At 42.1% G+C, this 16727-nt stretch overlaps 1 protein-coding gene across 4 annotated transcripts in view; it reads right to left on the bottom strand.

Moving 5' to 3' along the window:
* Nucleotides 1-16727, bottom strand: part of UBAP1 (ubiquitin associated protein 1) — a 33534-nt gene that overhangs the window by 6316 nt on the left and 10491 nt on the right. For all 4 annotated transcript variants that reach the window (XM_048932572.1, XM_048932569.1, XM_048932570.1 and 1 more), the window contains 5 exons: nucleotides 11408-11448; nucleotides 6877-7001; nucleotides 4163-5080; nucleotides 1309-1341; nucleotides 672-869 (listed from right to left, as the gene is read on the bottom strand). In XM_048932572.1, the coding sequence (XP_048788529.1) occupies nucleotides 672-869; nucleotides 1309-1341; nucleotides 4163-5080; nucleotides 6877-7001; nucleotides 11408-11441 (1308 nt within the window). In that variant the 5' untranslated portion in view covers nucleotides 11442-11448. The remainder of the gene's footprint in view (nucleotides 1-671; nucleotides 870-1308; nucleotides 1342-4162; nucleotides 5081-6876; nucleotides 7002-11407; nucleotides 11449-16727) is intronic.

The following is a 16727-nucleotide window of genomic DNA, read 5'->3' as shown; positions in this document are numbered from 1 at the left end:
AGGGGCAGAAAGTCAGGTAGGAAAAAGGTAGCACTAAGAACAAGAGAGAAAGCAGCATGCAAATACAGCAGGATTTAAAACTGCCCTACAGGTGGACGTTCTTCTGTTTGGCACTACAGCTTCTTACACGGCTCAGTTCACAGACAGTGGGCAAGCAAAGCAGATCTACAAGATGCCAAATCCTACACAGAGCAGAAGCTATCTTGGGTGGAGGAATTCCTCTGCAATGTTCCACACCATGCACAGGGAGCACAGGGCCAGCACACAAAGTCTAGCCACACTCCTCTTGCTTCAAAATGTTTCTTTGTTTGAAGGTGATCCAAGACCCAGAGCCACACTTCAATCCACTGAGCTTTATACTCTGTGTGTGACCCGGTTTTAGCAAGTGTTTCAGGCAACACAAGGCAGGAAGCACCACAGTCAGAGCACTCAATGGAAGTCGGTCAGTACTGCCTTGGAGAGCCTTTTCTGGCTCCAGTAAGCCACAAGAGCAGACCTCCAGGGAAAGGCATCTTTGGTTTTGGAAACTTTTTCTGAGAAGGTGACAAGTTCTCTGCAGTTCTGCAAAACCACTGTTAAAGCATTCCCATCTCCTCCATTTTGCAAAGCCAAGGCTGCATCTCAGCAGAATCAAAACCTGAAGGTTCTTTTTTCCCCGTGCAAGCTCTTACCTGGTCTATGTTTTGCCCCTTCTTCTTCATGGCTTTCAGGACATTCTCAGGTGAATATCCCATGTTGACAACTGTCTCTACGCACTGCCTCTCGCTAGCAGAGAGAGCCTGCTGTAACTCCGGAAAAGGAACACCCGACTGCTTTGTGCAGGTCATGTTGTTGGGCACTTTAGACACTGGGAAATTTTGGTGTGTTACCTAGAAAGGAAATCCCAGAAGCTTAGATGATGGTCATCTTTTATATTTCCTTAGTTCCCCGTTTCTGTGCCAAACCAGGATATCCCACAAAAAAAAAACAAAACAGTTAGTTGGAGTCTTCCAGGGTGCCCTTCAGAAGCTACTCACCATTAAGACAAAAACAAGCACTGTGAACAGTTCAACTCCCACCACACTTTCCTCTCAAAGAAACATTTCATTACCCAGATTTCCTGCTATATACTAAAAATTTCAAACAACTAATCTTTGCAACTGCAAAGACCCATGATACGGGCAACCCCTTTACCTTGGAGGAAGTGAAGACTGTTTCCCTTATCCTAAGTTTACTCACTGCCTAAGATTTTCAGTATCCAAAGAAACATTACTTAAGGAACCACGTCAGTAGCTTTGTATAAATACCACAAAGGATGTCAGAACTTACCATAGGGATTTCTGTCTCCTTGTCTGGGTGTACCTGTTGGACAACATACAAATAAGGTGATGAACATTACATATTGCCACTATTGGGAAAAAGGTTTCATGAAAAGATCAGGGACTGTGGCTACTGTACTAGGTATGACAAGTATGTGGGTTAGACAAGTTATGCAGACATACGTAGTATGAAATAGCCACAGAATCACAGAATTGTTTGAGTTGCAAGGGATCCTTAAAGGTCACCTTAAAGGTCCAACTCCCCTGCAATGAGCAGGGACACCTACAGCTCCATCAGGTGCTCACAGTCCCTCCAGCCCGACCTTGAGTGTTTCTAGGGATGAGGAATCCACCACCTCACTGGGCAGTCTGTGCCAGTGCCTTGCCTTACCATCCTTTTAAAAAACTTCCTTGTATCCAACCTAGATCTTCTCTCTTTTAGTTTGAAACCATTTCCCCCTATCCCACCACAACAGACCTACTGAAGAGTCTATCCCTGTCTCTCTTACAGCCCCCATTAGACACAGGCAGGCCGCCCTCAGGTCTCGCTCAGCCTCCTCTTCCCCAGGCTGCACAGCCCCAGCTCTCAGCCCGTCCTCACAGGGAGCTGCTCCATCCTGACCATTCGTGCGGCCCTCCTCTGGATGCTCTCCAGCAGGCCCCCGTCTCTGCTGTGCTGAGCACTCCAGCTGTGGACGCAGCGCTCCAGGTGCGGTGTCACAGCGCAGAGCAGAGGGGCAGGATCCCCTCCCTCGCCCCGCTGGCCGCGCTGCTTCGGATGCAGCCATTATAAGGACTGTTTGTTCTCTCAGCACTCTATAAGTAGATTACATTCTAAGAAGGCTGCACTCCTTCTCCAATAATTGTAAGCTTGCTTTTTCCGTCACAGTGGCAGCTACAAGCTCACAGAGCTCTGTAACATGCTGACTCCAGTTCTTGACCCAGTGGCTTGCTGAGTGACACTGATGGGTTCTAAGGTCTGTGCCTAGAAACATCTATTGATATATATATATATATATATTTTTTTTTTTTTACTCTGATAAGGGTTAAGAGAAACATACACCCTCCCCCCATCTTCTCTGCTTTCAAAGCACTGCAGTTTATATGTCATGTACAAACAAAATGGCATACCAGTTTAACGTTTTCACCAACTGTCCTGTTCCCAATGGCTAACGATACTTATCTTTGACAGCAAAACCCGGTACTTCCTCTTCTGCTGGGTTGAAAAGGAGCTAAGCACTTACTTCAGCTCTCACCTGGTTTCTAAAGCCAGTGTCTCCCACACCTATTTCTAAAAGCCCTTCACTGACCTCAGCCCAGTCATAAGGGCTCGTCCACCACTTGGCTCTATTTGTCCCATTCTAACAGTCCCAAAGGCAGGAACTTGGGGGAGACTACAAGAAACCACCTCATAGGACTATTTCCTGTCACTCATCACAAATATGAGATGTTAAGTGACACCTGGCAGCAGAAAAGTAAGCAATATGGAACAGGTCCACTTTGGGAAGTTCCAGTCGGACAGCACAGACATTACACATCTTCAGTACTACATCAGTTCAGAGAGGCCACCCATGTCCAGTCTGTTCTCTCCAACCTCCACATTAGCCTGGGATCCAACCTGCACCAGGGCCGCACAACTGTTCCATTTCTGCAGAACCAGTCTGCCAAGCAGCGCAACCAACAGCTGACACAACCAACAGTTCTGACTGTTGTCTCTCCTTTTCATACTCTGGAGATTTTTGTTTCTCTATTTACTTCCATTTCTTGCAACTCAGGTAATTTTCTATCAACTAAGACCTTATTAATGAGGAAATTTAAAGCAAGTATATTCAGGGTCTTCAATCTTAGAAAGAAATAACTAGTTCTGTCAACACACCAATTTCTTGGCTTTGTTACTTCCAAACACAAAGTTTCAAATTCTGATCTGTATTCCTCCTCCTAATAAGTCTTTTGATTTTTTTTTACTCTTTGTTTCTTCTTTTAATAGTATTCCAGAGAATACATTTCTGCTCTTGATCACGATTTATTCTAGCATAAAGATTAAAATACTTGGAGTGAGAATTTGGCTATTTTAAGGCCCATCTATCTAGCTGTAAGTGCTCTTCCCCATTAATCCCTGGAGACTCCTCCTGCTTCAAGAATTCACCTGAGCTACATACAGTGACAGAATCTCCTCCCAGAATTTGATTTGTAGCAGTAAGCACTTGCTAAGCACACTGCTACTTCTGCCAAAGCTTACTGCATTATGCTTGTTCTTGTGATCAATGAACACCTCTTCTGCTGTGCTCTGAAAAATACACTAATTGCCAGAACACTGTATTTCTCAATAATGCTTTAACCTGAGCCAGAAAAAGAGATGAAAGAACTGAAACACTGACACTTGCTGTAGAGCACATGGTGTTAGGAAAAAAAAAACAAAAAACCCTACAGCATGCCAGTAAGACTTCAGAACCACTCATGCACTGCTTATGTGACAGAAGCCTTCCAATTTCTCAGGCTGTTTCAGAGCCAGCTAGAGGACCTGACTACAGACTTTCCATTAGACTTCATGGGTACTGGTGTCCAGATCTTAAGTTCTTTGGAAGACACACTGCATGAGTTTACCTAAAGCAGATTTTGTCAGAAGGAAATGGGGTGCAGAAATCTGTGTGTACGTTTGAGATTCACACTGTCAACATAAGACTCTTTGAACCGAAGAGCTTCCCACATTGATGAAGAACTACTGTACATGATCTGTCCTATCTACGTACGACTCACATTAAAAGAAGCTTAAAAACTAAGCTGCTGAATGTTTTAGAATCAACATTTGCCTCTGCACCTCGGCATCACCCCCATACACCCAATTTTAATCCGCTGTATTTTACCGTGGTCACTGTGCTTTGTTCTTCTGCACACAGTGTCGACAAAGCCAGGGACGGCAGTCTGGATGAAGAGGATAATGTAGATGTCTCCATTCCACTGTCCTCGTTTACAGCAGAAAGATCAACCATGTGGTGTCCATTCAGTTCGCTAGCTTTATTCTGAGCACAGGCCTGCCAAGAGCTGAGAAAAGTGCCATTGCGGAGACAACTAGCGCTGTGAAAAGTGCCCATGAGCTTTGACGACTTTTGATCACTCTCATCGGAGTCAAGTTTAGGAAAGGACAGGGATTTGATACTGCTCACTGAAGTGATAGGGGACAGGGACACTTTGGAAGACAAGGACATCTTTTCACAGTTTCCCAGTTGCGGTAAAGTGATAAAGCCATTGGGTTTGTGAAGGGGCTTGAGGTCCAACGCGGCCCTTTCTATGGATGCCAAAACTTCCTGATCTTGTAACACAGACTCAGACTTTCCTTTGGGCAAGCTGTTATCCAACAGTTGGGCAACAACTGGCCCAGTAGTACCAACATGAATTTCAAGAATGTTTTTTAATTCCTCCTTATCATCAATAGTTTTTAATTCCAGTTTGTCAAATGGGTCTTCTTCACATTCAAAATCAGCTGGGTTGAAATCTGCTTTTGGATGAGGTGGACTAAGAACTTTTTGCTTCACAGCACTGCTGTTGGCTGGAGTAGGGGTAAGAATACTATTGTGCTGCAGACTAGCGAGTATGGGGTTAATAGGTGGAGGCATGGCCTCGGGGCAAGGTCCCTCTGGGAACCCCATTCTGTTGTCCTCTGGAGCAACTTTTGAGTTTGCTATTGCTTCTTCAGCCTTGCGTTCAGCTTCTTTCTGGGCAGCTTGAATTTTTTTGATATCTTCAGCCCACTCAATTGTTTTCTTTTCCAGGGAGAAGTCATACTGAGAGGAAAGGAGATGGGAAAAAAATAAATACAACTTACGTAAGCATGTAAGAATCACAGTCACTACCTTAACAGCAACTTAAGTGACAGACCAAGAGCTACATGAATTAACATAGACAGTCACTTTTTTCTTCAGCATCTCTTGTAACTTACGGACTGGCAGAACTAGGAGACACCAGAAGTAGTTAATTTTGCATCCAGCAGCAAGGTCTGCTACACTCTGGATTAGAATCGCACAATTTGCCTCCTTCCTACATTTAGTTTTCCTTAAGAACTACTGATGATCACAAGATCTCTCATCCTCTTGGAAGAAGAGGAGGTGTAGTTATTGGTAGTGTAATGCATTAGTCAGACTGATGTCACGCGCGGACTGTAACACCGAGACCCGGCTCTACTGAACTACATCCAAGACCACTGCAGAGTATTTTTTGCATCCAAAGACCAGTACAGTACTAATCAGTTCACACTAAAAGATACCTGAAGGGTTGGATATCAGCTGTACACGCACTGGCTGAGGAGGCACTGGTAGGCTCACCAGCAAAAACGGTACACCAGCAACTTTGATGAGACACCAACCTGCAGCAGCATTTTTGCCACTATTACTGGCATGGCTGAATCCTGTAAACTTTCCTCATTTAACATCAGCTCTTACAGGGCTGAGTTAGCATAGAGAGATATTTACATAAGCTACCATTATTAACTGCATGAGCCACTGTAGTGGCCAAACAGAGTACAAAGTTCTAAACAGACTAAACATATTTACAGCTTTAATATCTTATTAAGACCAAACATCTTTAGTGCCCTCTGAACAATGAGAGAACATTTAGAGAACAAAGCCTATGAGCTATGTGCAGGGTATAACCTACCTGTGACTCAGAAAAATTACGATCTGCTTACCAGAATGATGTCACATAACCAAACAGGACTACTCTTGCAACAGCACTGCAAGGTCCTAGCTCAAAAGAGCAATACACCAGGAAGGCTTGCTATGCCTTTGCTAGGATTTTCTGAGACTCACTATGTTGCATCATATCCTATCTATAGCGGGCTTCAGTGAAAACCTGGAGAACTGTTATCTTAGCTGTACACTGAAGAGTTTTCCCTTCCCTTGGATCTAAGGCTCTAAAAAGGAAGATACACGATTTACAAACACAGTGATTTTGAAAAGCTCACTGGCAGATGTGCCAGGTTCTATTAATTTCATATTCTTTGGTGTCTGAGCAGTCCAACTATATTTCCAGGACCACATCCTGCTCTTGAAGATTTTTGTTACCAGATGGTTACGTATGAGTCATGACCCTAAAAGACCTGGAAGAAATCTGTACCAAACTGTGACCTCTTTGCTGCATGGCTGGTGCAGCATTTCTGCTCAGAACTGCACAGAGCACAGGAACTGGAAATCCCTTCAAGCCATTACTTTGAGAACCCACAAAATACAGCCAAACCTGTTATCTTCAAAAACATTCATAGAATGAGGACAATTCTTCCTCTTAAAAGACACTGCTTAATTTTAGCAACATCAGGGTAGCATTTAGATCTTTAACCAAGACACAAAAACATAGTTCATTTTGGAGTAGATACAAGAAAATAAATGTCATTATGCATTTTTGTAACTGATAAGCAGAGATTTTTTTTTTACATGGCTTACCATGCAAAATATTTTTTACCTTACTATACATTCCAGCAGATCTTCTGCTACTACTGGCATAAGATGTGCCACTACAGCACACCTGTTAAAAGCAATTTGCAGCATCATATGTGGAAGACCCATATAGGCAAAAAAATATCACTTACCTGGGCTTCTCTGACAAGCTGAAAAGAATCAGGCAGGCAGAAACCAATGGGTAGTCCAACCTTCGCAGGGGTTTTAAATTTGTCTCCTATCTTAAATGGGACATCATCAAGATAGCTGAAAGGCCCTAAAATCAAAAGAAGTTTTATCACAAACCTCACCTCCTCACATTTCTGTATTTGGGAGCAATTCTTCCTCTGTTGCCACAGCTACATCAGGTGAAGGTGATTCAACTCAGAGGAAGTTGTGTCATCAACACTGAATCTGTTCTGATTTCATTGCTTCAGCTTTGTTCTTTACAAAGAACACTCTAGCCCTTGACTTTTTTGCGCTTTTACAATAACGCAGCAGCTGAGCAGCTGCTGAAGTTAATATTCCTGGCATTTGAGCTTCTTTTGTGACTAGCCTCAGCCTACACAACCAGATTCTGAAGCTGCCCTGAACACTGCATTTTGTTACACCTCTGTGGAAGGAGTCATCGCTTTTTGCCACGTTCAAAACAGGCTTTAGGATGACCCAACTCTAGAGCAGCCAGGAAAAAACAGTTCTGGCATACAAGCAGCAGGAGCATTTGGACAAAAGCAGTCACAACAGCAAAGTAGCTCAGTGACTGGCTTTAACACAAACACAGAAAAGTACCTTAAGACTATTCAGTATAGTAATTTTGATTTTCCAAATGAGGCGATCTAACTTGATTCACCACCCAATTCATGATCATTCTAATGAGGCCACTGGCTTACTTCATGGTCCTCCATCTGTGCTTGATGTCTGTCACTCACACATAGTGTTTAATAAGCTTTTTAGGACAGAAACTTTCTTTTCAAGCATCCTACAAATCACACAAGGCAGAGTCACCAACAACTTAAACTCCTCCAGGAATCCAGAGGTTTAAAGGTTTCTTTTCCACAAGCTGCTGTGAAGTGTACCAGAGAGCCCACATCACATCATTTGAACGTAACCTTGCTTGGAATGATATGAATCCAACCAGGCATAAGTGGCAACATGTAGGATGTTGTTCAGCACTAGCCTCTTGCTCAGTGAGCTGTGCCTTGCCATTTTTATCTGACCCATTTTCATACTTGGATGACAGTTCAAGTACTATTTGTGTTCCCTCGGTGTTGACTCATCTACAGTAACACAGCCACAAGCTCCGAGAGGACAAGCAGCTTTTGAAAACAGGAATATCCTGTTAATTTGGAGTTAAATGTTATGTGCTGTCATCAAGTGAGCTCTCATACTATGCACTGCACTGGCTGGTCCCAGAGTCCTGCTAGGACGTGGGTGGCTCTTCCTCCAGCTTTGAAACCCTCAGGCTGAATAGCCACCTGTACCACCAGAACAAGAAAAGGGCCCCACACACTGTGTGTTACTATCTTCACTGACCCTTACTAAGAACCACACATTCAAGTAAGGCACAGCATCTGTACCACACCTTCATGGCCACTCACACTATGACATCCAAGCAGTACCTGAGCTGACCATTTGAGAAGTTGGACACGACAGAGTGTTTATGCAGAAGTAGGAACTCTTTCAGCCTTTGAACTATAGCTGTAAATTATGGCTGACTCAGAGACAACCACATCCCTGAACTGCTGAGAGCCCAGCTTGGTAACTACCATGCCCCAGTTAGTCCCACCAGCACTAGTTCTGCTCTAGCAGAGATTACTGCAGCATGCAAGTGAAGCAGAATTACCTCTTTGCACCACTCCCAACCCGAGTTGCACAGTATGCAAATAAGCATCTTACTAGAGGCATTAACACAGTAGGTGGTAGATACCTCCCCTTACATGGCATTCTTGTTTGCCTGAAATAGGCACCAGTCATTGTGGTGTTTATACAGCAACTTTGTTTGTTTTAGCACAGTAGAAGGAAAACTAGAAACACAGACTATACTATCTGAACTGACAGCTGTTCATTTAACCCCAGCAGCTAGGCTAAGGAGAAAGCTTCCCAGTGTCTTGCTAATGTGACAGTTTTCTAATACACTGCTATACTGTTGCCTTGAACACAACTCAGCTACAAGGATATCAAACAAGAAACACACAAATATTCTAGACATTTTGACAATGAAGAGTCCATAATGCTAGAACTCCTCCCAAAGTGAAATGAAGCACGAAATACTCAGTTTGTTCCAACACAGCCAGAACAGCACTAGTCCAGCAAACTTAAAAACTGAGCAGTAAGCAAAGTATCCTTTTTTTCAAACAGATGGCCATACTGTCTAAACACTCTGATGGGTAAGGACACAAACAGCAAATTCAAAACAATAAGCAGAACTTCCACACACAATGTAAACAAGCCATTATTTCAGTGGTTTAAGCAAAGCCATCAAACGTTTTCTAACTGTAGTTTCAAAAGCATGTTAGCTCCTTCATCTTCTTTAAGGGCTTTATGACAAACTGAGGGAGGGCTCTGTGAGAACAGCCCCAGTAGAACAGTAGCTGCTTGACTGCTCTCTGATGCCACACACTATACGACACTCCTGGACCAAGGAACTACTGCTGTGAGAGAAAGACTTCTATCCACTTCAGTAATGCAGAAACTGCCAGCTAATCCATAGAAGCAGTGTGACAGCACAATGAGAACAGTTCAGATAAAGTGCAGTTACCAGTAATGAATTGGAAACTGTTTTGAAACCAACTTCGTTTCAGTGGTCACACAAACTAAGGTCATGTGATTTTCAGAAACTGGATTGGAAAGTTTTTAAACTGTACAGAGTAAGAGACAACCCAACAGCAACATTAACTTGTTGCTCTTAATGCAATCTGTCCTTTTGCTTATCAGACGAGAGCTGTACCTCTGGATGCCACTTTTGCTAGAACGTAAGCTTGAACTTCCAGTTATCCAGATGACAACACAGCACACGGAGTTACATTTTACGCAAAGTTACAAATCACCCCTCAAGTGGAGAAACAAAAAAACGTGTTCTGTTGTCTCCAGCCTCTTCCCATCTGCACAAGGTTCTGAGAAACCCGCTCCAGGTGGCCCAGCAAGAGGTCTGGAAAAGATGATCTCCAAAGCTCCCTGCAAAGCTTAGCTATTCTGTGATTTAACCTCCTGGAATTCAGCCTCTAACTCTCAATACACAGCTGAACAATAAGTACAAGAGATCCACCAACTTGGTTGACCAATTTCAGCTTGTCACAGAACCTGAGCTGAAGGCAGATGAAGAGATCAGAATGCAGCTGCTGGACTAGATGCTTCACACTAAGTCAAAAATCAATTAGTGGGATTGATGCTTCCCAACTACGGAAAAGAGTGAAAAAATTGCCTTGCTGATTTTCCAAGAAATAAGCCAAGAAATCTGTTCCACTACTCAGAACCAGTACTGTGACAGAGTTAAGGATATCACTAGGAACAGAGGGTACAGAGGAAGGTAGTCAGGTTAGCCATGGTACAGCATCACCTGTTTTGACCTTATTATTCTGAAGCCAGGGGCATGTTCCACCAAACTGCACTGTTTTAAGAAACATTTAAGACAGGCTTATTTCCATCTCTGAGCAGGGTCTCTTCTAGCCTGGGTTAGGAAGCAGATGGATTCAAAAGACAAGCAGTCCAGAGAACAGCAACTGAAGTTGGCAGTTATCTAATAATGAAGTAAATTGCCACAACAACAGAGGCAGCTATCCAAAGATCAAGTTTTGGTAGACTACTTCTATTAACCCTTAACGTGTATTTAAATTAATCTAAGTTTACTACATCCCTCAATTTCATGCTTGCAAGATAGAACAACATGCTCAGGAGGGAGAGCAATGCCTCTGGATTCTATTTTCAGAAAGACTACCCTGAAAAATCAAGGCTGTTTTTCTGACACAAAATATTCTTTCTACAACAATCATGTTAGACATTTCATTTGAGCCTCCCAGAGCAGCTTTTATTTACTTCTTTTAAGGATCTGCATTATATATAACAAACTGAACTTAGGCCTCTAAGGAAGTAAGAGCCCTTTCAAATCTATATCTCATTTTCTAAGAGTAGCACATGTACAAGAAAGTAATTCTTTATAATGCCAAACATCTGCATGATATCACACATCTCAGACATAGACAAAAATCTCTTCTTCACTTATCTAGCTCAACAGCTTGCAGTTATGGAAGTCCAGTTTAGGAATAAATTCACTGCTAAGAAAAAAGCAAGCACAATGCTATATTAAAAGCTTAACTTTCAATCCAACTGCTCACTTGACTTTCATAAGAGTAAGCTGCAGATTAGAGACTGCTTCAGTGATCTTCATATCAGTACCATAATTACAGTTCACCTTTGATACTGAAGGGGATTCTTGGGGAGGTATTAGTCTGCCACGAGTGGAGGGAGGGGATAATGGAGGGTAATCAGCAGCTTTATTTCCGTTTAACTAGAGAACAGGCACAGCATCAGCAAGCAACTATGCAAGGAGGAAGCCAAGGCACTTCATTTACAACAAAAATCTCATCTGAGGCTGAACAATTAGCCTCTGTGGCCTTTCTAAGCCAAGGCTCTAGTCAGCAACAATACTGAGATTCATCTGATTGAAAGATAACAAATTCCACTCACCGTGAGAGTCGGATCCCAACTTCTTAGAAGCCATTTAGAACCTGAAAAATATTTTGAAAAAGCTTTAGCAAATTTATACATACTGTGTTGCATAATCCTATGCAGTTCTATAGTCTTATCTCTGGATTACAGGATACGCCGCTGACACTTGCTTTGTTTATCCTATTGCCAAGATTGATAGCCAAACTTATTTTACAGTGTCAATAATTAAGACAGTAATTTAGCCTATGGTCTGACAACCTAAGTGGCAAAAAAGAAAAAAAAAAAGAGACAAGAAGAAACACCCAGATTAATTAGGAAGGCAGAGCTCTAGGTCACAGTACTCAGAAATTGCTCCTTCCCAGACCCAGTGAGCAAGCACAACCTGCCTCCCCTGCAGGACTATTAAGAATAGCTTTTCCTACTGGAAATACCACACTGATCCTCTTCGGTTTAATCCCTGTTGCTCTAAAAAGGGATACTATGACACTTGGTATGCAGAGCCCGTCAGACAACACAGCGCTTGTCCCGACGCAGTGGGTAAAACACACAACTGTACACAATGCTGGTACACAGAAACTGGTAGCAAGATAAAGTTTTCAAACATGCACAAGGAAGCAGTGGTAACATTTTTCATCCAGTGCCCACGGAATTTCATTAACAACTTTTTTTGAGAAGTTAATAAAGCAAATACTCCATGATTAAAATGTTAAAGGAATGTTCAGGCAGCATGTAACAGAGCAGTCTGATCACAAGGAAAAGCTTTTATTTAACTAGAAGGAGCTGCAGAATACTTGCTGATCAGTCAGCTAAAGCCCTGCTCCAGGATGCCTGTGGTGCATTCAATAACAGATCTGTTTCTTTTGCTGTACTAGAAATATATCACAAGATCTTTCTTAAAACACCACAGCATAACTCCCTGAATAACTCAATCTAAGTCCTCCTTTGATGCTATGTATGACATAGGATCAGAGCTGCTCTGTTTCTGAAGTCCTCCAGCACCCAACAGGCGTCCTTCACAAAAACGGAATTAACCAGCACACTCCCACCAGCAGCCAACAACACTCCAACCACAACATGGAACAGATCTAACTTTCACATCCATCGTCCCCAAACAACGTCCTGTTCTTCAAGTTTCTCTTGCACATCCCTAAGAATGTTACCCTCACAGATGTTCCCTTAAAGAAAGGGTGTCTAAAGATGTTTAGCTGCTCCAAGTAGCAACTGACACCTTTGGGATCAGGTTGAGACAGTTTCAACTGTTGTCAGCAAACAGAACCATTAGGCACTGCACACAGTAATGCTGAAACAGGTTCCCAACCACATTTTGCCATCTCTTCAGAAAAGTGGGTTTAGTTAAACTAGTATCTCTTGAGTAATCAGATTCGGTAGGCTATTTAGCCCATTACAAGCATCTTACTTCTCTCTCTTGCCACCAAAAAAAAAAAACCCCACATATTTGCAGCCTCTTAAGCCTGAGGGTTACTGATGTGACAGCTGTGCTTCTGGGTTTGCAGTATCTTGGCTTGGTCAAAGCTTTTGCACTGGGCACTGAAGACTTGCTTACCTTTATTACTGCTCTTTCAGAAATCAGAAGGACTTGCTTCCAAAGCCTTCCTCCAATTCATCCCTGCAGCTTTACTACTGTTCCCTTTCATCTCCAGGCACTACAAGATGCTGAAGGGTATTTGTGGTTGGGGCACATTGTCACAGAGAATTTGGATACTTCATTACATGTTTTAACTTAATAGAAAGCCCACTCTACTATATGAAGGGATTTTCAGCATCTTTCCTGGGTGACAGAAAAGCCTGGGATTAAAAGTTTGTTACATATTTTTAGGTCTTCTTATAGAGACCTACAAGCTTTCCTCTATAATTCCACAAGCCCTTCGCCCCAATCCTTCATTCATGGTTCCAGTTAACCCTTGGTTCTAGTTAACCCACTGGAAAGAAGATCAGGGCTAAAAGTGTCTGAAAGTTCTAAGCAATTCTAACCTCAGCAGCTACTGAAGTAGTCTAGTATTAACATACCGACAAGAAAAGCCCATATTTCACATAACCACCTTGAGAAAACAGTCCTGATATCATGACAGATGAAAATAGAGTAGTAGAACCCAGAATGAGGAAAGAGAACCTTAGAAACTGAAGACAGAAGGGAACACAGGAGAGAAAAGAAAACACGTGCAGAAGTAAAGAGATGTCAAGACAAAACTGATGATAGAAAAATCTGGCACAGAAATAGGAGACAAGCTGGAAATCTTGAAGAAACAGTTCTTGCTGGATGAGAAGCTGGACATGAGGCAGCAGTGTGCACTTGTAGCCCGGAAGGCCAACTATCTCCTGCTGTGTTAAAAGAGGGGTGGTCAGCAGGAGAGGGAGGTGATTGTCCCCCTCTGCTCGGTTCTTGCAAGGCCCCATCTGCAGCACTGCATCCAGGCCTGGGGCCCCCAGCACAAGAAAGACTTGAGAGCTCTTGGAATGGTCCAGAGGAGGGCACTAAAAGGATCAGAGGGCTGGAGCACCTCTTCTGTGAGGAAAGGTTGAGGGAATTGGGCTCGTTTAGCTTGGAGAAGAGAAGAACAAAAAAGCAGAACTGCTTTTGAGATCTTACACATGAGTTTTCAAACATGTCCTGCTTCTTGCACAGATAATCACATTGCATGGATAAGGGTTCCCTTGCACAAGAGAAAGAAGATGCTCCTGACAGCCTACCTGGCATATCACCACTTAAACCCAAACTTTTAAACACCTTTGCTGCATGAAAGAAACAAAACCAAAGAGCCAGGTTCATCAACAGATGAGAAAAATAACAAATTAAATACCACCAAGAGTGACTAATGAGCTGATGCTGGGAAGTTGTGTTTTATTGTAGTTACTTCTATATTCCATTCACTCTCTATTCCTGTCTACATTGCTTTTCTTCTGAAAGAGCTCGGACTGGAAAGTTTCAGACAACATTTTGGAAGTTCTACTCTAACTACTAAATTCACTGTAAGTCAAAGGCTGTGGCCAGTGTCAAGATGCCCTATATAGTTAAACACGACACTTATAGATTTAGACAGAGCCTGTTGCTAGGACAAAATAAGATCTTCATACTAGAGCTTCCCATCTATGCCTGTTAAATAATTGCTACACAATAGTGTGTGGGCTGACAGTAAAAAGCTGATGACAGAAGTTCAGCACAGAACAAACACGTCTGACTTTCAGGTGCTGCAGTTTGCAAATTGATGACTTACCCCCAAATCTGCAGATGTTTCTGCTTTATACCTCCGACAGCTCTGCAAACAGTAAGCCTAGTAAGCTGCAGAGTGCAGTAAGCTCACTTTTATTACATACAACAGCACTGAGCCACAGAAAGCAGTTCTTTGGATCAAGCCATTTTAAAACCAGATTTCAGTGAACCAGAAAAGGGAATGAAATCACTTCTCATCCAATTTCCAATGGCCACAGTTAACAAATCTAGTGACGTCTTCATCTTACAGGATACAACTGGTCATCATATGTTTAACCAAATGCAGAACAGAAATTACAAAGAGAATAATAGGGTGTATGGGAGCAGGGATAAGACACCCCTGTGGCATACAAACCCCACATTTCAGCCATCTCAGCATTCTGAAGAAAGATCTAGAATTTGAAAGACAGTCTGTAACATCAAATTAATTCAGCTTGTTATTTTCAGGGCAATGATTGAAGGGCAGAGGGACAGGAACTAATAGAGCACTTCTTTAAAAAATATGTATGTAGAATGCATTAATGGGAAGGACAGTGAGAAAAGAGCCCCTGAAGAGTAGGTCTATCTGCACATCATGTTATCAAATTATGAGACAACACTCTTTAGTGATGGCAATAACATCCAGTAAGGGCTTCTACATGCAGATGCTGAATAGCATTTTCCTAACAGTGACAAAAATTAGGAGAAACTGATTTTTTAAATGTTTCAGTAGCTTAGCATAACATAGGGGGCAATCAGACCGTCTGCTTCAGTATCATCAGTCAAGGGGAAGTTAAACTGGAAGACAGCTCTCTTCCAAACAAAAAAGTATTGCATCTCTCACTTTGCTGTTCCACGTGGATTCACTGCATTAACATCAATCACAGTTCAGTAGCAATCCTTCTTTAAGGTTCCACTTTGCTCATTAAAGACACTGCTCTTGTCAAAAGCACGTACTGTTTGAAATGGTTAAGGACGTGATGCTTGTATCTGATAATACAGTCCTATGGTGCTTTTTAAGACCGTGACTGTGTATTTGGGCAATAAGGCCCTTTGCCACACTCAGAAATAAGGAAAAGCTCTACAGTGGCTGAGAAAATGATCCAGCACTTAAATGACCAGTGAGGGCTACAGTAATCTCACAACACAGTAAGGAAACAAAATCTAAATTTGATAAGCAGGGCAACTGCTTTTAATTAATATTTCACTATATTTAAAGCTCTAGACAGCAAATACCTAACACTTCTGAAAACATGAAATCCAGGTGAAAAGCATCTAAAAGCCTGTGCCAAACTCAGCTACTTTGGATCTGTTGACACCTGATGTGATACCACTATGAACAAATTACATCCAGCACGGTAATCTCAGCACAGATAGTGCCAAGCACATTCTGTAGCTAATGCATGTAAGAAGAAAGCCAGCACTTCAATATGACCCTTTTCATGTTAGAAAGAAAGCTGTTAGTTTCAACAAAATACTCCACTTACCACTTCAATATGACCCTTTTCATGTTAGAAAGAAAGCTGTTAGTTTCAACAAAATACTCCACTTACCCTGTTCTTTTGGTAAACACACATGAAAAAATTTGAGTGTCCTGTACATCTAGAATGCATGTCCAGAATCCAGAGCAGCTTAAGCTGATTAAAATGTTACTCTCCTTGTGGCAGTGATATTTCAATATGCAACAAGCTAGCTATGAAGTACTTGAATATTAATACTTCAGCCTCTTCCTAATTATGAATGAGGTGTGCTAGACATTCTTCCTATGCCATCAACACAGCATTGACAGAGCTGTTAATACAGCTCTTCTACAGAACTCCTTTTTTAATACTCGTGCAGTTTTGAGGTTTTTCTTACGTTCTTTGATCAAGGGAGTTATACAAATAGTTGGTCTTCTATTGCCTAGAAGGGTTCAACATGGTGCACAATGCCAGGACCTGCTCTCAATGCCAACACAATAATTCTGCTCATATTGCAGAAAGTAACTTGTATTCTTTTCATCAACATTAACCAAGACTCAATGTGTTTTAGCACTATAACAACTGACATTAAAAAAAAATGTATTCCAAAGAAAGCTATATTCCTGCTAGTTTTTCTTGTAAATGTTTATAATAAAAGTGGCATAATTTA

The sequence above is a fragment of the Lagopus muta genome, chromosome Z, assembly GCF_023343835.1.
Source record: "Lagopus muta isolate bLagMut1 chromosome Z, bLagMut1 primary, whole genome shotgun sequence".
Taxonomy (NCBI): domain Eukaryota; kingdom Metazoa; phylum Chordata; class Aves; order Galliformes; family Phasianidae; genus Lagopus; species Lagopus muta.
The sequence above is the reverse complement of the archived record's forward strand: the minus strand, read 5'-3'. Positions and strand labels throughout refer to the sequence as shown.